At 44.2% G+C, this 21,179-nt stretch overlaps 2 protein-coding genes across 10 annotated transcripts in view; both read right to left on the reverse strand.

Annotated features, from left to right (window-relative positions):
• Window positions 1–2: 2 nt before the first annotated feature.
• topbp1 (DNA topoisomerase II binding protein 1) lies at window positions 3–13,481 on the reverse strand. Of its 3 annotated transcripts, none has more exons than XM_061666460.1 (29): window positions 13,119–13,481; window positions 12,841–12,937; window positions 12,521–12,655; window positions 12,300–12,443; window positions 11,225–11,406; window positions 10,479–10,672; window positions 10,225–10,401; window positions 9,138–9,304; window positions 8,702–8,865; window positions 8,264–8,496; window positions 7,820–8,145; window positions 7,499–7,671; window positions 7,032–7,243; window positions 6,477–6,802; window positions 5,746–5,931; window positions 5,340–5,455; window positions 5,136–5,259; window positions 4,887–5,060; window positions 4,664–4,751; window positions 4,414–4,594; window positions 3,967–4,196; window positions 3,764–3,894; window positions 3,595–3,691; window positions 3,231–3,394; window positions 3,024–3,152; window positions 2,245–2,334; window positions 2,002–2,163; window positions 1,582–1,630; window positions 3–1,227 (listed from the first exon to the last, which is right to left on the reverse strand). In XM_061666460.1, the coding sequence occupies exons 1-29, from the start codon at window positions 13,121–13,123 to the stop codon at window positions 1,166–1,168; spliced, it is 4,518 nt and encodes a 1,505-aa protein (XP_061522444.1). In that variant the 5' UTR covers window positions 13,124–13,481; the 3' UTR covers window positions 3–1,165. The 3 variants fall into 3 exon arrangements, with proteins under 3 accessions (XP_061522444.1, XP_061522446.1, XP_061522443.1); XM_061666462.1 differs by having other exon boundaries at window positions 3–1,424; XM_061666459.1 differs by having other exon boundaries at window positions 4–1,630.
• Window positions 13,482–13,873: 392 nt separating this feature from the next.
• LOC133396411 (dnaJ homolog subfamily C member 13-like) overlaps window positions 13,874–21,179 on the reverse strand; it is a 28,278-nt gene continuing 20,972 nt past the window's right edge. For 6 of the 7 annotated variants that reach the window (XM_061666264.1, XM_061666262.1, XM_061666261.1 and 3 more), the window contains 15 exons: window positions 21,050–21,163; window positions 20,568–20,684; window positions 19,952–20,129; window positions 19,780–19,871; window positions 19,600–19,699; window positions 19,452–19,526; window positions 18,446–18,558; window positions 18,198–18,367; window positions 18,077–18,119; window positions 17,401–17,574; window positions 17,148–17,327; window positions 16,238–16,378; window positions 16,021–16,164; window positions 15,779–15,878; window positions 13,874–14,795 (listed from right to left, as the gene is read on the reverse strand). In XM_061666264.1, the coding sequence (XP_061522248.1) occupies window positions 14,695–14,795; window positions 15,779–15,878; window positions 16,021–16,164; window positions 16,238–16,378; window positions 17,148–17,327; window positions 17,401–17,574; window positions 18,077–18,119; window positions 18,198–18,367; window positions 18,446–18,558; window positions 19,452–19,526; window positions 19,600–19,699; window positions 19,780–19,871; window positions 19,952–20,129; window positions 20,568–20,684; window positions 21,050–21,163 (1,842 nt within the window). In that variant the 3' untranslated portion in view covers window positions 13,874–14,694. Of the gene's footprint in view, window positions 14,796–15,481; window positions 15,587–15,778; window positions 15,879–16,020; window positions 16,165–16,237; window positions 16,379–17,147; window positions 17,328–17,400; window positions 17,575–18,076; window positions 18,120–18,197; window positions 18,368–18,445; window positions 18,559–19,451; window positions 19,527–19,599; window positions 19,700–19,779; window positions 19,872–19,951; window positions 20,130–20,567; window positions 20,685–21,049; window positions 21,164–21,179 lie in introns of all 7 variants that reach the window. The other variant, XM_061666263.1, reaches the window with a different exon arrangement.

The raw sequence follows: 21,179 nt of genomic DNA on the forward strand, positions 1-21,179 counted from the left end.
AAAAAAATGAAATTAAAAAAGGAACGTGAAGAAGTAAACTGGAGCCAGAAAGTATAATCACCGTAGTATTTATGTGCTGGATGTGTGGCTTTAAGAGGCGTGGCCTAGTGACATCAATAGCTGGACTCGGATTGGCCAGTTAGTCTGCATGTGAGCATCTGGGTGTGAGTTGTGGCCTACAGCAGCTCCTCGCAAGTGTTCTCATTTTGTATTTGTCCCGTTTACGTTTGAAAGTGCACCTTGGTCACATGTGAGGGCATTACAGTACCCTAGTTGCTCCATTTTCCCCCCTCCTACTCTACTCAAGCGAGTGGATTTGAAGCTTATTCGCAAAATGTTTTTGGCTTGCTATACAAAGCAAAAAAAGTTCAACAAAAGTCAAGATAGCACCTCATTTCTTATACAATTTGTGTCACCTTGTTTCAAGTACTTTTGTTCAGTTACATCATTATTTAGGTATTTGCATGATATTGTATAGTTGAATTCATTTAATACTCTGCAAATTTTATTTTGATCAATTATATTGGTTGTTACACACTTTGTTGTTCTTGCACTACATATTTCTTCACATTACTGTTACGGTTTTGTTTGAACGAAAAATACACCAGATGACACTTCGACAATTAATTCATAATGCACTGCATTATTTTTTTACTTTTAGTAGACCCAGATAAAGATTCTTCTTTGGAGAATAAAATAAAAATACATGGGTAAAGGCATATCAAGCTGAAAATCAATCTTTTGAGCTGATAAGAACAAACAATTCTCTTAAATAAAATCACAGAACAGGAATACCTTGGTTCTCTGCATCTGTTGCTCTCCTCGTTAAGGGTCCCTTGGTTCACGGTCCTCCAAAATTAATCAAAAGCTTAACTGCAGTTAATATTAACTCTCTCATTTTTGTTTTACTTTTTGTCATTTGCAGGGCTAAAAGAAGTGAGAAGCCTATTTTGGGCAAAGAGTAGAAAGTACAGATCCGTTTTCAAATGTAGGTCGTAAAAGTAAACAGTAATCAGAAAAATACTCAATTACAAATATCTGAAAAAAGGTACCGTAACTAGTATCTACTTCCCACCACTGTCAAGATGTAAAAACATTCTAGTGTTTACTGCACAGTGAGACAAACTGTAGCCTTTAAAAGGGATGAACGGGACCAAAAAGACAATTAATTAAAGTGAGATAATGAGAAATGTCTCACCCAATGATGAATCAGAAGAATCCACGTGCCTACAAAAAAAAGAAAGAGCAAACCAACCTCGAACATGGCAACACAAGCGTGACGATGTAGCGCCCCCTGCAGCCCATCCACCATGTCTGCAGCCAATAACAACGCATGACTGGACATTTTGTGCAGGGCCCTCCTCAGAGTCATCAATCACAGCCTGCAGCCACACTGCAGTCTCCTCACCGAGACACGACGCATACTTTATTTCACAGGAAAAACAAATCTTATTTACAATATTTTCTATGAGCGGAACATGAGAGCGAAAGGGCGTTTTTTTCAGTGCAGTCGAGACTTTTTCAGCCGGGAGGTGCGCTCTGCCGCTTTGCGTTTAAGTGACGGCGTGCCGGGAGCCTCACCGGGGGGGCTCTCGGCGAGGAGGTAGAGCGCCGTGGGTGGGATGGGCTCCTGCAAGGGGGAGAAAACATCGTAAACCGTCCCACGTAAAACTGTCGAAAGACACGGGAAGAGCCCCGTTGCTTCTGTAGCACTTTACAATTTGTGTATCATTCGTTCTTTCTGCCGTCAACTGGCAATTGCAAAACAAAAACAACGAAGTGGCTGGTCGACAGCACATAGTGAAAATCTGAAAGTAATTGACGCCCCCCACCAAAATAGGTTTATAATTACTTAGAAGTGTTTTTTTTTCTAATTTCATGGGGCTATGCCCTAACTAAGCAAAGCTCCTCCCTCTCAATATTTATTTTTCTATTTGACATGGTTCTGTTATGATTTATGATTGAATCTCCACACACTATGACAGGGATGCATGCAGAGACCTGCATTAGGTAGTCGGCGATGTACTCGGGCTTCAGGCAAGTCACGTTTTGGGCGGAGGCCTCGGACACATCCGCACGGAAGTCGCCCGGCCGCAGGCGGCTGAAGTCGGCAAACAAGTGCGTGGCCACCTTGTACATTGAAGGAGAGGCGCTCGGCAGCACCTGGAGGAAACAAAACAAAAACATTTGCTATAAAAGTATCTCGCCGTGTTGCGGTGATGATGATGATGCTAGAAATCAAACCTGGGCCCCGCCCGACTGCAGCAACCGCCTGAAGCCGGCTTCTCGGCTCTGGTCGATGTTCAACATCACCGTCCATCCGCTGAAGGCTCCCTGGAAAACCATAATGCTGTTGAACAGACCAGACTGCCACAAGGAAAACTTCCAGCATGGTGGGATTGCTGTAAGACAGATTCTTCCGTTTTGAGTGAGATGTTTTATAATTTTAATCAGGAAGGTGTCATTTCAAAATGAATTCCCCTTTCACCTGAAAGTATAACATTCAACCACTAAAACCATTTTTTTTTTTTTTTGTTCAGGAACACAAGTCAATAACTATCATATGACTGAACAACATTCAGGGGCTGCCCAGTGGACGAGTGGTTGTCTGCCTCACAGTTCTGGGTTCGAATCTCAACTGGACGTAAACATTTAAGCACTGCATTCATGCTAATATGATTGGGGGAAAAGTTAACATATGGTGTGTTTGTATGTGTACTAATTTCTTCCTGCCCCATTTTAGCCCTCCTATGTCCTTCACATATACCTACTCATGGGGGGGCATTGCAAATGTAAACAAATTGGAAAGTATATACAAATTAATAATACGTTTTTTTTTTTTTTTTTTTTTTTTTTTACATTTTTTTAAATATAATTTTTGGGTTTTTAAATTTAAATGTTCCAATGTTTAACTTGTGTTATCGTCTGTGCAATTCATCCCTTCATCTTTCTGCATTCACATGAAATTCCAGCGGGAATTGCAAGGTCAGATTTAGTGTTGTTATGTCAGATCTGACACGTACGCCCTGTTCCGTGGGTCCCCGCAAGGTTTTCCTCCAGCGCATGGCAGCTAACGCTAAGCGCCTCTGCTGCGAGGTGATGGAGGGCAACGCGTCCAGGATGGAGCTGCTGCCCCACTCGTAGTCCTCCTCCTAGAGTGTGTGACAGAAAAATCACGATGACGAATAATCACAGATAGGGGGAATACGTCGTCATCTTGACGGGCCCACCGGTATGAAGCGGCCCACAGAACGGCAAGCCTCCAGGTATGAGCGATGCAGGATCCATTTGCCGGCCGCCATGGCTGCCAGGTATTTTTCGTTGCGAAGGGGTGTGCCTACGATGATGTGGGAGCAGCTGGGGTCAAACGACTGCTTGTCCAGAATGACGCCACCTACGGGATGTGGAATAAGAGATAAAAGAAGCAAAGACCTTAAGCCTCCCGCTACTTTAGTTTCTCAGGAACAACAACAACAACGTCACTGACTCAATTTGTCAGAAATGTAAAAAACAAAAACACAAAAAAAACAAAACCTCATTATGAACTTATTAAACTCTCATTACCTTCAACACCAAAATACATTAAGGACGTACCGAGCTCTTCGATGAGGTGACTGTAATCGATGCGTTCCTGAGGACTGAGGGAGGACAGCTGGAATCTGGGCGGCGTCTTCACTTCTTCACTTTCCTCCTGAGAGTAGCAAGAAAAAAAGCTTTGAGTCTCCGGACACAGTCACCCGTCACGTTAAATTTGAATTCTCACCTCTGGCTCAGGAGCTACCGTGGGGATCGCGATGCTGGGGGCTTCGGGAGTCAGGATGTTATTCCGCGGCTCCTCCTGCGGGAGCGCTGAGCCCTTCTTGCCCATTTGCTGGTCGATGACATCACAAGCCTCTGATAGGGGGATGGATGGTGAACAAGATGATGTCGTTCCCCCCGCCCCCACAAAAATTCCAATACACGTACCCATCTCCACCAGGTCAGAGTCGGTCATGGAGTCCTTGAGTTGCGCGTCGTGCTGCACTGCGGTCGGCGGGGGTGGCGCCTGAGGCTCCGAGTGCTGCGAAGGACTACCGGGCCACTGTAGGTTGTCGGCCAGCTTGGCCCTCTCCTCCCTGGCTGTCGGATCGTCCCAAACGATCTGCTCGCTCTGGGAGGGCTCCGTGTTGAGATCCAGAGCAGCTGCGCGGGAGACCCTTGAATGAGGACATCTCAGGTTAAAGGGCATATTTGTATTAAGGAAAATGTATTATAGTCATGTGTCTGCCCACCCATCAAGTGTGATATTAAACAACCAAATAATTTTTTATCTGCCTAACTCATCAGATACTTCTGTCATTTTTTTAAAATATAAATTAGAAAGCCACTGATGTATCCTTTAAGCACTCTTTAGCTCTAGCCTCCTCTGCTCACCTTAACGCTTCTAGAGTGCGCCTGCTGCCGCTAGGAGTGTTGGGGGCAGAGTCGGCGCCGGCGGACGCCGTCCGACTGAGCCGCACCGACATCCGCCTGCCGGTCGTCTTTTTGGTGGCAGACATGATCTCTTGGAGCGCTCTTTGCAGGTTCTCTCTCATCTCCAGCGCCTCTGAAATATCTGGAAGACTTTGGAATAAGTGATGTGCGACTTTTTTAAGTTAAAGGAGAGAGCTGGAGTGACACCCACCATTCTTGTCTGCAAGGCCGTCTTGATCTTCGCTTCCGTCGCTTGTGTGGTGAGAGGTAGAAGGGTCTTCTACTGCCTTGAGCTCAGACTGGAGGATGAATGTTTAAATGTTAACAACTATAGGGGCACACCATCATACACTCACTGGCCACAACATTATATTTAAGTGTATTGAAGTGTGTGTACAAATCCAGCAAAAAAAAAAAAAAAAGATCTGCTTTACATCATTTGGGCCCACGTTGTCATCCGTGGCCTCGGTGATGTCTCGTAGTTGTGGTCGCGTGACAGGCGGAGACCTCTGCGAGCTGCTGGGAACCTGACTGAGGTTCAGGCTCATCTTGGGGTTGTAGGTGAAAGGATAAAGAGACTCCGAGACGTGCCTTTGCTCCTCGGCGCACTAAAGGATAATAACAAATAATTGCTGAGATTGAAGACTTACACAAAGCTGTCAACACCACCACAGGAGACTTACAGCTTTCAACCAGTGTTGCGAGACCACATGCAGCCCCCTCTCCTTCATGCCTCGGTATTCCCGACTGTTGTCACCCACTCGGCCCTGGTAGATGTAGTGGGTGACGGTATCGTCGCAGGCCCATCTTCACATACAGAAAGGAGTTGGTTTTTTTTGTCATCATGCTGATTAGCTTACAAAGACATAAACGTCGGTTGTGACTACCTGAAGTCTGCTCCGAGCGAGGCGGCCATGGCGTACAGTTCGCTTTGCATCTTGCTAAGCTTCTTCCCCACGCAGATCACAATGCCACTCAGCAGGCCGGCCTCCTTTTGTACAGCCTTGAGAACAAAAAAGAAAAGGTCTGAAATGAATGACCCAGCAGCGTGGTGTCCAAACTTGGGCCTGCAGCAATTACTAAAGATAATAAGAACTTATCACCTTTAACAGAAAGCTATAGTGTAGCAGTTTCTTTATTGAATAAATGCAATATATTGTATATAAAAACAATATATAACTGCTTAGAACATGTTTACCTACACTGATTGATTGGTTATAGTGGGTTTAATATATTTTTCTGTATGCAGCCCACAGAAGAAAAAAGGACTTCCCATCATGTGCTGTCACCAACCTCCTTCCTGGTGGTGCTGAGCTCGGGGCTGGCAGAAACCGCTTGCATGTTGGCGACATCGCTGGCGCGGGCGCTGTTGGCCAGCGCCACCTTCATGTTCCTGTTGATGAGGTCCGTCAGCGGCGTCTCCGCACTCTCGTTGGGGTTGGATCTCCCACCTGGAGTGTCAAGTGCCTCTAAGGCATCCTGCAAGCAAAATACAGTGAATGCGTTTAGAGCAGAGGTGGGCATTAACATTTACATTATCAGGTTGCATTAATTTACATTAGTAAGTACCTTTTTTCTACTAAAATTGGCTTTATGATTTTTTTTAATTCATTTATCTAATTAGATTTTTTTGTTAATTGCTTTATCGCAAGGGAAAAAAAGTTTTTTTCCTTAAAATAATTATAATAATTATTTTTATAAAAAATATTAAATAACTAAAGTTGATTTCTTGGTAACAAAATGTTTGGAATGGATTAAAACATTTTACTCAATAATAGATTATACTTATTGATTATACATAAACATTAAATTTTTTGATGAACAGAATAAAACATTTTTTTTAAATAATGATTATTATTTTGTTATTATAATTTACAGTTTTACATACCTGTACACTAACTTTGTTTTTTTTAAACCTCATCTTCGAATGACATGAAAAATCAAATATGGCTCTTGAATTTTCTCACCCCTTTGGTTGGATAATTCATCAAAAAGCACAAACTGCTACCTAAAATCAGCGGCACCTTAACATTGAATGAGGGCCTGAAGAGCTGATCCCTGCTGAGGAACCGGGACGGCGTGTCCAGCTGCAGCGAGGGCTCCTTGCAGAGTTGCTTCCTGCGGCCGTCCTCCTGGCTTTGCTTGGGCGTGGCCACGTCTTTTTTCGACTTCATCTCGTCCAACACGGAGTGGAACATTTTGCTCTGAAAGCGTCCCAAATCCAGCGGCGTGACCGCCTTGCCGCTCTGAAAACCTAGCAGCGGGATGTCCGGAAAGGAGCGCGCCGGTTGGGCCGGTGCCGGCATGGACGTCCTCTGGGAGGCGGCGACAAAACTCTCCTCCTCCCTCTCTGGGGAAGAAATATAAAAATCGCTGTCAATCAAAATTGAGCTTTATTATCCTTGTAAATGCAGAATTTTTGGGTCTTATTACGGTGTATAGAGAAAATCTTTGCAGCACTTCAAGCTCTATCCATTTTCGAAAGACGCTGTCACATGAAAAATTGTGGAAAAGTGAAGCGCTGCAAATACTTTCTAGATGCACCATCGATTAGTTAACTATCGTTAACTTTCTCAGACCAGGAGAAGGTGGAAGGTCAATCAGGAAGCGCTCCTCGGCCACCCTCTGGCCGGTCCTCGCCGACGCCATGATCCAGTGCATGGTGACTGCCGGGAGACTCCACTTCTTGGCCGCCTGGTACTTGGTGCCGTCAGGGCTCTGCAGCACCAGGTGAGTGCTGGCCAGCATTCCTTTTTTGGGGTTGGCCAAGCGCACAAAGTAGTCCTGGACACTGCGAGATTTAACAGACACACAAATGGACTCAAGGGGAAACATCAAGTAAAATTGGCTTTTTAATTGCTCGTATACAAACATTATTGAGTGCTTGACCACCCATCAATTGGAAAATTAAACAAATTCTAAATTTGGCTAATTTCAGCAAGACAACAAAAATTTGCTCTGACCCATGGGGTCAATTAGTCACAACAGGAACTGCTGATTTTGATAAATAATAAGTCTTTAAAATCTGTGACGGCGGAAGACGTACTTGGCTCCCAGGTGCTTGGCCAGCTCCACCAAGGACTCCCTCTCGGCTCCTGTGAACTGGCTGAAAGAAAGGATGCAATCCTTGAGAGGGAAATGTCCATCCATCACGGGAACGGGAGTGAAGAGAGGATTGGAGTAAAGCTCCAGGAGGCACTCCCTCTCCACACACATAGCCTGTTGAGTAAATACAGTGCACATCCAATATCCGAACTACAATAACCCATAAAATCCTATCCTAACATAAAAAAAAAAAGTGTGATTGGAGCAGGGGTGCGAATGATGAACCACGATACAGCGGGGGTGAGAGAAGTTGCGAACTCACCAGCCATGTATCAGTGACCACCTCGTCCACCGTGGCCTCCACAGAACAGCCCAGCAGAGGCACCACGGCGTAGTCAGCTACGGCACGCGTGCGGCTCGCCAGCACCCGACCTCCGTTCTCCCTCACCAACAGGGAAAGTTGAGCCTCGGCCTCGGCGCCGAAGCCCTGCAAGAGGAATCGTTTTCCGGCAAAGAGACCCGCCTCACTGGCCTCCTGCACAGTGTAGTCTGACTGTGGTCTGGCCCCGTGGTTGAGGGTCCAGGACTGCTCGGCGGGCAAGCTGATGGACCTCCTGCTCTCGATCTCGGCTGCTGGCGCCACGTCAACTTAAACGAAAACACACCATCAGGTTGTCACTGAACTGAAGCTTAATCTAGATTTTTTTAAGTCGAGACAAAGAACAAAGCTGGTACCGTACATCTGTGACTGATTCTGATAACTCACTAACTGTCATGTCATCATCCATGTACTGCGAGAGTAGGTCCTCCTCCGCTTGCTTCAGTTTTGGTGTGCTGGGACTGGCGGCGGGGGGTCCGACCGAGGACCTGGAGGCCGGCGTGGACAACACCTCTGCAGGAGCGGGAGGCAGACAGTCGAGGTGGAGGAAGTCTTCTTCTGGGAGGAGGCGGCCTTTGGAGAAGCTGTCCAACAGCCACTGGACTGTCACCACGTGAGGTCTGGGCAAAAAAAAGACACCTGAATTAGCAAATAAACATGCAGTAGCAACAATTCACTAGTCTACCCAAATCAATGTTCCAGACTAAAATGAATTGAAATACCATTAATCCATTCTATAAAATGACATTTGTAATAAAAAAAACAGCACTGTAGTGATTCAAGGTACCGCTGTACTCCAAAGTAGTGACAGTAACCAAAGCCAACCTGTGAGTTGCTCTGGACAGGAAAGTCTTGAGGTCCTGGTCTGGTTCTCCCATGACCACATGTGTGAGCTCCTCGCTGGGCTGGTTGAAGCGAAGACCCCCTGCGGCGTTCACCAGGCGACGCAGCTTGTCCAGCTTCTTCACAGGCAGGCCGCAGAGATAAAGCTGCACAACAGTCACATGGAAACAACGAAACAAAAGCTCTTGTGTGAGAGTGATTTAACACATCTGCTCAATATTCACACTTCAGACCTTTGAACACCTAACAGTCAAACGGAAAAGTTTCACATCGGGGTGTACTCACTTTTGTTGGCAGAAGAGATTTAGATATTAATGGCTATGTGACGTTATTGTGAGCGAACAGTAAATGTACACTATTATTCGAGCTATACACTGGCTTCTGCAAGATACTTTATGTGATAAGCAGAAGCACTTGCCTTACAGCCGTCCAGGACGTCCTCTGCGGGGCACACGGTCAGATCCAGACTTTCGATCGGGTCCGGAGCTTCCACCCGGCTGACGGTTCCATTCGTGAGGGCCGTATCATTTATTGTCACGCTGGTGTTGACAGAGATGTGGCTCAAACCCAGCAGAGAAGGACCCTCTGGAGGAAAAAGGGGACGTTGAGTTCATCAGGTCAGACAAAGCACACAACACTCACAGGGACATATTCTTTATCCTAAGTGAAAAACGACTAATAATATTGCATCTTAGTTGTGAAGGTCTTTTTGCTTTTTCCATCAAAGCTACATGAAGTATCTCTGTATGTACTATACTTCCCCCTGGTGGCCAAGGCACACACACATCAATCAACTCAAATATATTTCTACAGAATAACACCCATTGAACTAATGCATGAAATCATGATTAACAAACTGATTCCTTTTTTACATTTCATTAAATTATTTTACGACTGTTTTTAAGTACTACACAGAAAATATTTTTTTAAATAATTGATAAATCTGAGGATTATTTCTTGATTAATCCATGATGTGGATAAAAAAACAAAACAATTTTTTTAAATTTCCATCCTTTTATTCAAAAACAGGACATTATTTCAAACTGACAGTGCAGAAAATGCACAAATATAAATTGATTCTGATCCAGTTACTGGTTTGGTCTTACAAGTCTAATAAGAAAATAGTAAAAAATGTTCATCGTTGTTTTCCAAAGTGAAAGTAGATGTTCGCAAAAGTGTTATTTTGATTAAACAAAGATAATCAGTCTGCTTTCATGAAGGACTACAGAAATCGAGGACATTTACTGTTAAGAGGCTGGAAGTCCGAGGATTCGGGAAATTTTAAGATGGACAAGGTTTCTAAACGATGAAGCCATTATCAAAATAGTTGGGGATTAATTTGACAATTGCTTAGTTGTTGATAAATCTATTAATTGTTGCACCTCCTACTTAAGGTGGAAACATCTTTATGATGCGCTCTATGGCTAGGACGTAATTGCAGAACTGGCAATAAATAAAGACACTTCTTTCATCTTGACTGTGACTTTTGTGCTGCGTGGCCTGACCTTCCTTCTGGCCGGAGCCGGTGGGCGTGGACGTGTTTGGCTGGCTGCTTTTGGAGGTCCGGCGCTCCACGGCGTAGCGGGACTCGTCCTGACAGGAGCCTTTTTCGATGCTGTCGAAGAGCCAGTGCAGAGCCACGCAGTACACATTCCATTTGCGTGCGCACTCATACTTCTGACCTGTAGAGACAATCATGGAAGACTGTGAGACGAGAAAAAAATTGAGAAACATAACAGAAAAATCTCGGCCGACTTGCCTGAGGTTTCGTTGACGATGAGGTGGGTGCACTCGTTAATTTTGAGCTGGCCGGTGTAGCGGCCCCCGTGCTGCTCGCACAGACGCTGCACTTCTTTGCGCTCGGTGCTGGAGAGACCTGTCACGCACACGGTGCAGCCCCGCAGCACCGGGCACAGGTGGCCCTCCAAGGGCAGCTCCGTGTACCTGAACAGACTGAAGGGGGGCGGGGGCAGACATTTTGTAACATGAAAGCATGTCAGTATTTTGTTTGTTGTTAGTAGGACCGCTTTAAACAAATTTTGAGTTTTAAATCACACTTTTTAAACACGTTGTGGCTGTATTTGTATACACGTATGTTGTACTCCATATGAAATAAAGTTTCACCGTTGAAATGAAACGTCATTAATCCGTTTCAGCCCCCCCCAAAACACCACGTTTTTTTAGGAAGAAATTAAATGCATAAAAATAGCACTACATAGTAGAAAAACATAACATACAATGTAAAGAAATAAAGTGGTTTTATAACGTTTAATTATTATAAGAGTGACATCAGGAGGGGTCAAGGGTCAACCGGTTAATCTGCACGTGAGTGTCTGAGCGTGAGCTGTGGCCTACAGCACCTCCTTGAGTGTGTTCTCATTTTGTATTTGTGTGTTTGACTGTTTGTCAAGTGCAACCGCGACTGTGGCTCTCATTGCCCACATCCATGGCAGTAAGTATACAGTGAAAAAAGAAAAAAAAATACACAATATTTCAGTCTTTTACCTGTTTTGAGAGCTCTCCCAGCACTCTTTGACCCAGGAAGGGAGCAGGATGGGTTTGCCCAGGCTGGCGGCCACCAGGTACTTTTTACTGCCCACCTCACCAGCAATCAGGTGGGTGACGGACACGTTGAGGTCGAGATAGACACGCCCGCCCATGAGCTGCACCAAATTCATCACCTCGGCCTGCAAACACAACTGTTTACTTAATAAAATGCTAATAAAGGACTCCATAACTCCATGTGGATTTCCTAAAATCCACATGGAGTTAATTAAAGTGTATATTTATCTAGAAATTTTTCTAATTAATTTGAGGAACATTATGACATACAATATACAGTAAATACTTGTCAATCACTTTTTAAATCATTTTTAAAATGCTCACGCAGCTAAATAAAGTATATATGTATTGAGATATGACTACAAGTACATTTTTGGAAATTATATTGAAATATAATTAAATATTTGGAAACTTAAAAATGTATATTACATAAAGATTTTACTCTTTTAATCACTGTCAAACACTCAAAATATTATATAATAATGACATACCAGTATAATATACTTTCCATTATTTTTGTTTCATTTTATTTTGGCATTTCTGCACTTATTGACAGGTACAAATCACAGCATTCTGCTGTTGTTTTGAGTTCAGTGATATTTAAGTTTTTAGTACATTGCATTCAATTAATCCTTAAGAACTGTTTGTTTTAAAATGTTTATTGAGGTTTTTTTTTTTAATTCAACTTTTATGCGCAATACAATTGCATTGAATCATTATTCAAGTTGTTTTTTTTCCCTTCTATATCTAAGATGAGTGTCAATGTTCAAACTTTGTATAATGTTACACTGGCTTACAATAAAATTAAATATACTTCAGTGCTAAAGCTGCTGCCCTTGCGACCTGGCTCTGGATAAGCGGAAGAAAATGGATGGATGGATGGATGGATGGATGGACATATTAATTCATAGGCTTGACCAAACCCCCAGCCTGAGAACGCATGTGCCATCCAGCCTGAGAACTTATTCCAGGAGGGGTACAATCTCAATCTCCAAATCCTCAAAAACAGTTGACTGACCCGAGTCGTTTTATCCAGGCTTGTGCAGGAGACGGTGATGTCGTCCATGGCCATATTGTAGACCGGCTTCTCCGCTTTGGGTACGCAACGCTGCTGCTGCAAGCAGAACACCACCACCAGCGGACTCACGATCCGGCAGCCGAGCTACACAATCAAACACAATTAGGGACAATGAAGACAAGGGCTAAGGCCTGGAAATGTCATATTGTGGGACAAAATACATTCTTGCAGTGCTGGAAGGCAGGAGTGTCAAAGTCACTGAAAACAAAGAGGGACTTGTCCTTCTGGTCCATCTTTAACACAGCTTCCTCGTCGATCTTCTTGAGGTACTTTTCCGACTGCAGCTCCATAATAGCCTGTAAACAGTCGAAGAAAAACCTTACAATCATCAGCTGTAGGAGTAGGAGTTATTTTACAAGTCGGGTTGCAAAAGTACAGGAAGTTAGTCCACTTTTCACATTGATTTGCTAGCCAAAATTCAAGGTACTGGAAAGTTTTCCAACAATTTGCAATCCTAAATATGAATAAAACAACAGTTCACCTCATAAGCTTTGGCAGCATACTCTGATGTCTGTCCTTTACTTCCAACAAATTTGACAATAAAGCCCTCCTTGTCGCCTTTGGACATGATGTCCAACCTTAAAAGAAATTAGCAGAAATTTAATGACTCCAGTCACTATGACCAACACTTAAACACAGTGCGTATATTTGGTCTTTGGTTATAGATTTTTTTTTTTAACCAAGCTACTATATTGAATAACATGTAGAACGTTAGCAACAGTTTCATTAACACGGTGCTTACATAGTCAACCAACTTACCTCATCCGGGGTCTCGAAGACCGTCAACAATTAACTGACTGGATAACTTACTTAAATTGTAGTCAGACCAGCTCCATTTTTTCCCCCGAACTGGGTGAAAATAGAATTATAGAAAGTGTTGCTGCTGCTCACTGTCACGCACAGCCCGTGCTAACTTTACGGAAAATTACTCGATGGTAGCAGCCAGTTACCGGTTAGCTAAATTCTTAATATAAATAACTAGATTTGATAAAATATCACTTGTAATAGTTCGTACTTGAGGGTAATTTGTCGCGAATGTGCCGACTACATTGGCATTTCCTTCTTTGTTTTCCTTAATTGGTTGAATACATTCAGAAGTTCGCCTTGTTATTCGCGCCACTACGTCACTTACAGTGTTACAAACTAATTGTACCGTGTGGAAACAATGGCACGACGAATAGACTTCTTCTTGAAACATCGAGGATTGCGAGTAATTAGTTGGAAATGTAACGAATACTTTGACATGTAATTATTGTGGTAATTCGTTCGCAAAATTGAAAAGTATGATTTGTTTTTATTCGCAAAATTTAATTTATTTCGGGGTTACAAGCTAATTGACCCGAGTGGAGTGCGGAATTGGCTAAGAAACTGCCCTAGGAAGTAGTGTCAAGGGGTTTACCTTTGGGAGATCGCCGGAGTTTATTAATGTGTCACTTCCGGAAGCCAACATTTTTACCTACATTACTGCAGGTTTATGTCACCTAGATCATATGGAGACACAAAGACAAATGAACAACACTGTGGGTTCCCTTTTATTCTTAAAATTTTATGTACAAGTGCGACTGATTCATTGTTTGAATGTACATTCAATATAGAAAGTTTATATACGCAATATTACATTGAACATGTCACATACTGCACTAGTCTCACACACACACACACACACAAAACATAATTCGTCCTGTCGACATAGCAGAAGTTCATTTCAGGTTTTTATTCATTCATAAATATTCTAGTGCTTGTTTTTCATTCTGGGGTAGGGGGGGCTTATTTCATAAAATTGAGGGGTAGCCATGGAATGAAGTGGGAATTGAGGCCAAAAAGGCAGTATCTACACATCCTTGAGTTGAAAAAGGAGAAATCTCTTTTGTAATTGCTGTTGAGAAAACTCAAGGATAGAGTAAGAACTTTGTGGCGTGATTTGAGGCTGACAATTTGGAGGGGGCTATTGGAGCCAATTGAGACATTGCGAGAAAACTCAGATCAAGGAGAAAAGACTTAATCAACTGATAATAACGGTCAGTCTTCCAATGTTTTTCCCCCATGGGACAAAAGAAGAAAATCCAGAGTAAAAAATATATTCATAGAAAAAGTAAACTTCTGCTTAGAAGAAAAGTGTAGCACGGAAACAAAACGTGGCCCATCTGTTAAGACAATTTCAAACAATTTACGAGGTGCCGGTTGGAGAGGGCAGGTGGCGATATGGGGAGGAGTCACCGACATCCTCCTCCCCATCTGCATCCCCCTCGTTTCGGGCAAGGGGGAGCCGAACAGGGCGGCCTAGGTGCCTGAGCCTGACTGTGGCTGTTGCGAGTGCGTGTGTCCCCCTCCCCCGTCAGCCTTGATCTCCGTGGTCGCTGTCCACCGGGGGTGGGCCGCTGGGCAGTACGGTGGTGCCGCTTCCTGCTGCCGTGAGGTAACCAGCTACTCCTGGCCCTGTGGGAGTCAGGACGACAGGTCAGAGATACAACAACTACCATAACATTTGCTCCACTGTGTGCATGGTTTACAGTGCTGATGAATATTTTAAGACGAGCAGCGATCGTAATAGCTGAAGCGAGCGAGGCTAACCACTATTCACATCCACAAACATCTTATTTTTTGTACCCTTAGACCCACGCAGGTGTATGAAGATGTGTCGCCTTGTTGGCCAGCCATTTCACTGCTCCACAGAGCGCTATTGTTTGGCGACTGCAGCAGTCGAAAGTTGAACTATCGGAAGACGAGATGCCACAAACATCTAGAGATTAGTCGACTTCAGGCTTTAAATGGCAACGCGGGGTAGTAAAGTTGATTGGTCGACTAATCGGTTCAATTCCTAGAATATTTCAAACTTCAACATGGAACTCATTGAAAAATTTGTGAGGAGTAAACAAGATTTTGATGCGTTCAAGAGAAGCTAAGAATAGATGAGATGGGATCGGCTCTTTGTTTAAACCACAAGGGTCAAAATTGTGTTGTATAATCCAAACTTTAAATTACCGTGTATTTTGTGATGGCTGCAATATCTGTGTTAAATGTGGTCAAATAGGGACTGGCAAGGAGGCGATGTGATGGCAAGATGGGAATGGAATGGAGTGGTAAACAGGCAAAGGGTGGGCCAGTAGGACGTCACAGTCTACCTGCATTAGTGCAACAGAGAGAAGGGCTCTGAGGGCCCAGCTCGGGATTCTAGAGCCCCCCTCGCAGTGGGCTGCTGGCGGCCAGGAGCGAGGGAGTGGAAACCCCTGAGGAGGAAACGTGGAGGAGGGCAGAAAAGAAAGGACAGGAAAAGGCAGAAGCAGGAAGTTCAGGGATTTGGAAAGAAAAAGGGTTGGATTCAACGGCAAGGCGTGTGTTTAAAATAGGGCTAAGCATTCGGACTTCACCGCCTACCTTTTCTGTTTCATTAGCACGGTAAATGAATAGAAAATACATACCTGTCAGGTAGCCTGCTGTCTGAGACTCAGAAATGAAGAGATCATGTTTCTGGTCCTTGAAGGCACTCCACACAGAGGATTTGGCCAGGATCTCATTCACCTGAAAAGCAAAGAGACCCCCCCACTTAAAAAAAAAAAAAAAAACAGATACCATCTGTCTGTTTTAAAACTCAAATGGTGGACCTAAACCACAAAAGTCCCCCCCCCTTTAAAGTTTAAAATGTGAAGCTCAAGCCTCAGACCTGTTCTCCGTACTGCAGGCTGCGAGTCATGGACTTGAGAGCCTTCACAATCTGGGCCTTGGTCGCCGAGGGGTTGTCCAGGGTCTCCAGGCCAATTCCTTCTAAGAGCTTCAGGAGGTAGGGAACCAGGTCCACTCTGAGAGCCTGAGCAGCAGGAAACATTTCAACTGAGGAAAAACCGTGGGACACGACGTGTGACGTGGCAAAGTAACGTTACCTGAGCCACCAGCTCCGTCTGCTCCTTCTGGAACATGCGGTTCAGCGCCTCGCAGGCCAGCCCGGCCATGTCTGCGCGGACCTTCATTCCAGTCATGAGCGGGCCGATGGCCTCCAGGGCGGACATGGAGCGTACGCAGAGCTACACAAACACAATATCATGTAGCACACCCCCAAAAAATAGAATACAGTGAACCCTTGCCATTCACAAATTCACCTACTCGCATATCTTTGCTGAAAAACACACCTATTTGCAAATATCTACAGACAATGGTGCCTTGACTTCCACGTTTAATATGTTCCGCTTGTAAAAACACATCTTAAACCATCGTTCCCCAGTGAAATAAATGGAAATGCCATGAATCTGTTACAGTACCCATAAAACACAAAAAAGTACAGTATTGTACTTCATAAACACCTACAGTAAAACAATTGAAAAGAATGTAAAGGAATAAAAAGAGTTTGTGCATCATGATTTCACGCTTTTAATTCATTGTGCGACTCCTTGTGTACACACCTTGGCCACCAGAGGGTAGTATAATACATATAGTCACAGGTGCGCAATAGGCTGCAGTTGTAATGGTAATTTCCGAAGAGGATAAAGAACAGTTTTCACACCGCTTCGTTGACCCATCTATGGCATTTTGCCTTAGTATTAAGATAGCGAGAAGAAGAAAGTCATGTAGTTTGGTTAAATACACGTGTAACTTTGTGGTATGATTATTTTTCCGGTGAACTTCAACAGGGAGTAGCTTCTTTTTTGAAGATTTGTTCACTATGTGGTAAACGGGAAATTTAAGGTGGGGCGTTTATTATTTTCATATTTTTGTTATTTGTGTCGGATGTTGGTCCCTACCCTCCCTGTGAATAGTGAGGGTTCACGGTACTTTTAACAAGGGGCAATGGATTACCTCATTATCCGAGAGCACGTGGATGAGGCGGATGCAGCTCTTTGGAATGGCGTTGTTCTTGTGGTTGAGCGCGGCTAAGATGCGGGGCAAGTGACCCAAAGGCGGAACCTGATCGGCCAGCTGCGTCTGCGTGCTGAATAGACACACTGCTGCCGTGGTGACCGTCTCCAGCGCCTCCCCCTTAAAGCACATTTTAGGAATGAGCGGAAAAAGTGACGTTTTGAAACAGCTTGGGATCCTGTGCGCCACTCACATTGGGGTTGTTCTTTTCCAGCAGCTCCGTCAGGGTCTCCAGGAGCGACACCAGGAAGTCACGAGGCTTGCGCAACACCCAGCCCGGCTGTGCAATAAAGATGCGCAAGAAAACTCCGCCCACTTCCAGTTCGCCCTGGCCTGCTCCGTAGGCCACGGTGAAGTCCTCCGGCAGCTGAGCACACACAAGCAAGATCATCATTTGTTCATATAGTGTATATACATGTACCGATTTTTAAGTTCTCAACTGATGTGAGACCACACATGTAGTGAAGGAAAAATCATCATGTGTGTGTTTCCTACTCTTTTAGTGTGTGGTTTATTCCGCAAAAGACCAACAAAGCACACCACACACATAACCAGGGGTGCACATGTACTGAACTGAGCGGCTCCCAGAGTCTTAAGTTTATCTAGTGAGGTCGGGGGGGAAAGAGCACTAAGCAACAACCTCTAGTGTTCCTCTGAGAACCAGATGAAAATTCTTATGTGCACCCCAGCACATAACCATGTCTATCGTTGAACCAAGACTGACCTGAGAGAGGCAGCATGGTGCCACAGGGCATCCAGACTGCCAGAAAATAAAAAGGAGAAGTAGCAGTAGTAGAAAGAATATAATGGAATGGAGGGACAACGCTCAAATTTTGGCCTGATTGTGTACCCTGCTTTAGTGAACTTACTTTCCAGTTGACGTCAGGATTATCTTTCTGCTGTTTAAAGTGCCTGGAAAAAGACAAACACCGCTTAACTCTTTGGATTAGTCTTTGTCGCAAGACCTTGACTCTAACTCTTGGAACTTACTCGAGCATCATCTCCCGCACAGTGGTGGACACTGTCTCCCGGGAGCTGTCATTCCAGATGAGCTCAGGATTCTCGTGCGTTCCCTCGAATATGTGCACCGCCGCCTCGGCGTTGTCCCGCATGGCGTCCATGAACACGCCGGGGAGGAAGCGGATCAGAGCCAGACGAACCTGTCGAGAAACAAAATGAGATGGCAATTAAACGTAATTTCACACGGGTGGATTTTTCGACCGGTTTGCGACACCAACCTTGGGCCCGACCAGCTTGTCAGAGGTCATTTTGGAGAAGAGCTCGGCCGTCTGTGTGCGAACTTGAGGATGAGTGCAGTTACAAAAGAGATCTAACAAGTAGATGAGAGCCCCTGTGGTGAAAAACATTAAAAAAATAGCATGACCAATCGTAGCATAGACTGGTGTGCCTTTGGGAGATCATCAGGTGTGCCAGAAGAAATGATCCAATTTCACTTAATTGGTCTGAAAATGATTACTTACAACAAATAATGTATCTTTGTTTATCTCTCTATGCCAGCGACCTATAGTGACGAGCAGAATAAATAAATGCTCTTCCACTAGATGACAGAAGGTACAATTTACCTGTGGCTCCAACTGTTGCTATCAATGACAGAATAGTGGATTTGCACTCAATTCAACAGGCCCAGATTTCACACAAAGTAAATTTGTGAATAATCTGAGAGATGATCATTATTACAATACACACACTTTGTCTTATGATTTGAATTTGTTTCATCACCAATCTTGTAACTCAATTTACTGGTATGTCAAATCAATTTTCCACACTGATGCTATTAATCCATTCCAGCCTGAGCCAAGAACAAATGTTTTCGCTGCATGTTTTTAATTATATAAAAAAACAAAAAACAAAAAAAAAACACAATTATACATATATATATAAAAAAAAACAAAAAAAACAAAAACAAAACAATAAAACCAAATGTAAAGAAATAAACTGGTTTCATAAAGTGTAATTACTATACGTATCGTAGTATCTGTATTGGGTGTGGCCTAATGAGTGACATAAGGAGTGCGGTTAGTCTGTTATTTCAGTGTGAGCTTCTGGGCGTGAGTTGTGGCCGACAGCAGCTCCTTGCAAGTGTTTTCATTTTGTATGCATGTGTGTTGGATGGTTTGTCCCGTTCAATGAACGGCTGAAAGTGCATCGGCGACTGTGGCTCTCCTTGCCCACATGCGAGGGGCATTACGTGGCTTACATTACTCAATTTTGATTGACACAAACCTTTCGCCATGGCCTCTTTGACTATTTTGGTGTTGGATGTCAAAGCATGGAGGGTTTCCAACACAATTTGCCTGCCTAGAAGAAGACATGTTGACAATTAGGAGCACAAACAAAACAAGTTCTGCTTTGCTATCGGTCATCATCGTACTTGATGGGAGGGAGTGCAGCAGCAAGAGAAGGTTGGACAGCACCAGCGACTCTGCGATGTTGCTCACACATTCTTGATTTGACGTCACCGTGTTGACAACCTGCAGAGAAAGCCGTCGAGACTTGGAATGAAGTGGCGACGAAGACCCCTGATAAGTTCGTTTTTGGGATGTTTTTGCACCTCCAGCACAAGCTGCTGCACCCTGCCAGCCCCGTGAACCCGCAGCAAGGAAAAGAGCAGTTTGAAATGGCCGATGCACTCCGTCTCAGAGCCTGGAATCACAGGTAAAGAAACAACTTTATTGAATAACAGCTTAGACAGAAGTCAGTGACAAGATTGAACCGTGTCTTGCCAGGGTTGTTCTTGATGACGTTGCGCAGAGCCTCCAGAGCCATCTCGGCGAAGCGGAGACGCTCTGCGTGCTGCTGGGACTCCACCTTGTTGCTCTGGCTCATGGCAAGCAGCGTGTGCAAGTACTGGGCCTGGGATCCCACGTAGTCCAGCAGGGTCGCTGCAAATGCTTTGGGATACTGGACGCAAGAAAGGGAGCATGTCATTAAAAAGACGTGACAACTACTAAAGCAAATAAATGTTCCAAACTGTGTCATTTTGTTTCTTAAAAAAGATGTACATTGCAGTTTTTTTTTTCCAGGTGTCTTAACATGTGAAAATACCTATAGGGACCCAAGTATGTGTGTATACGGTATTAAGAACTACATTTTCCATAGAATTTGTGATATGGGGCAGAAGGGATCAACAACGTTCTAGTTGTTTGAAAGATGATCATTATTACAGTGGCACTTTGTCTTGTGATTTTAATTTGTTCCGTCACCAAGCTTGTAACTCAATTTGTGATATGGGGCAGAAGCGATCAACAACGTTCTAGTTGTTCCAAGGCGTGGTGGTCCTAAGATATTAGGTTGTACTTGTCCCCTCCAAAAATCTGCAACGACACCGGAAAAGCTTACCTCAAGTGGGAAAGTTGGTTGTTCATTATAAACCCGTACAAAGATCTCCCCGACGATAAGCTCTTTGCTGTGCTCGCTGAATATGAATTCTGCGCCAAAGCTCTCGTCGTTTTCCCCCTGTCGAGAAAGGGTGAGGTAAGGTAAGATATCCATGGATTTCCTTTTCTACATTCCTTATTCTCATTAGGTTTGTGGTGAGCTGGAGGTGATCCTGGCTGACTTTTAGCGAGAGGTGGGGTACACCGCTAGTCAATTGCAGGGGATAATTAATTACAGGGACAAATATTCACACTCAGTCTTCAATAAACCAAACGTATGTTTTTGGAATGTGGGAGGAAGTCGGAGTACCTGGAGAAAACCCTTGCTTGGGGAGAACAGGCAATCTCCAGCCGAGATTCAAACCAGGACTTTAGAAGTGTGAGGCAGACGTGCTAACCCGGTAAGATATGTCATTTGCAATTCAACGCTAGTGTCACTCTTACTCTTTTAATGTTTCCCTCTTGTTGACTCTCCAGGAATTCCAGCAGCTCGGCTCGCGTTCCGTTGTTCCAGATGAGGTAGGGGTTCTCAGAGTTGCTGTTCAGCAGTTTCAAGACCTTAACAGATCATAGG

The sequence above is a fragment of the Phycodurus eques genome, chromosome 21 (genome assembly GCF_024500275.1).
Source record: "Phycodurus eques isolate BA_2022a chromosome 21, UOR_Pequ_1.1, whole genome shotgun sequence".
Lineage (NCBI taxonomy): Eukaryota > Metazoa > Chordata > Actinopteri > Syngnathiformes > Syngnathidae > Phycodurus > Phycodurus eques.

Bases quoted from the DNA above. Each gene is read 5' to 3' on its own strand.
- topbp1 (XM_061666459.1), bottom strand. The intron at 8,497-8,701 runs GTTGGCTTTGGT...TTTTTTGCCCAG, and splicing joins CTGTCCAGAGCAACTCACAG to ACCTCACGTGGTGACAGTCC. The intron at 7,244-7,498 runs GTACGTCTTCCG...TAAATCTCGCAG, and splicing joins GCCAAGCACCTGGGAGCCAA to TGTCCAGGACTACTTTGTGC.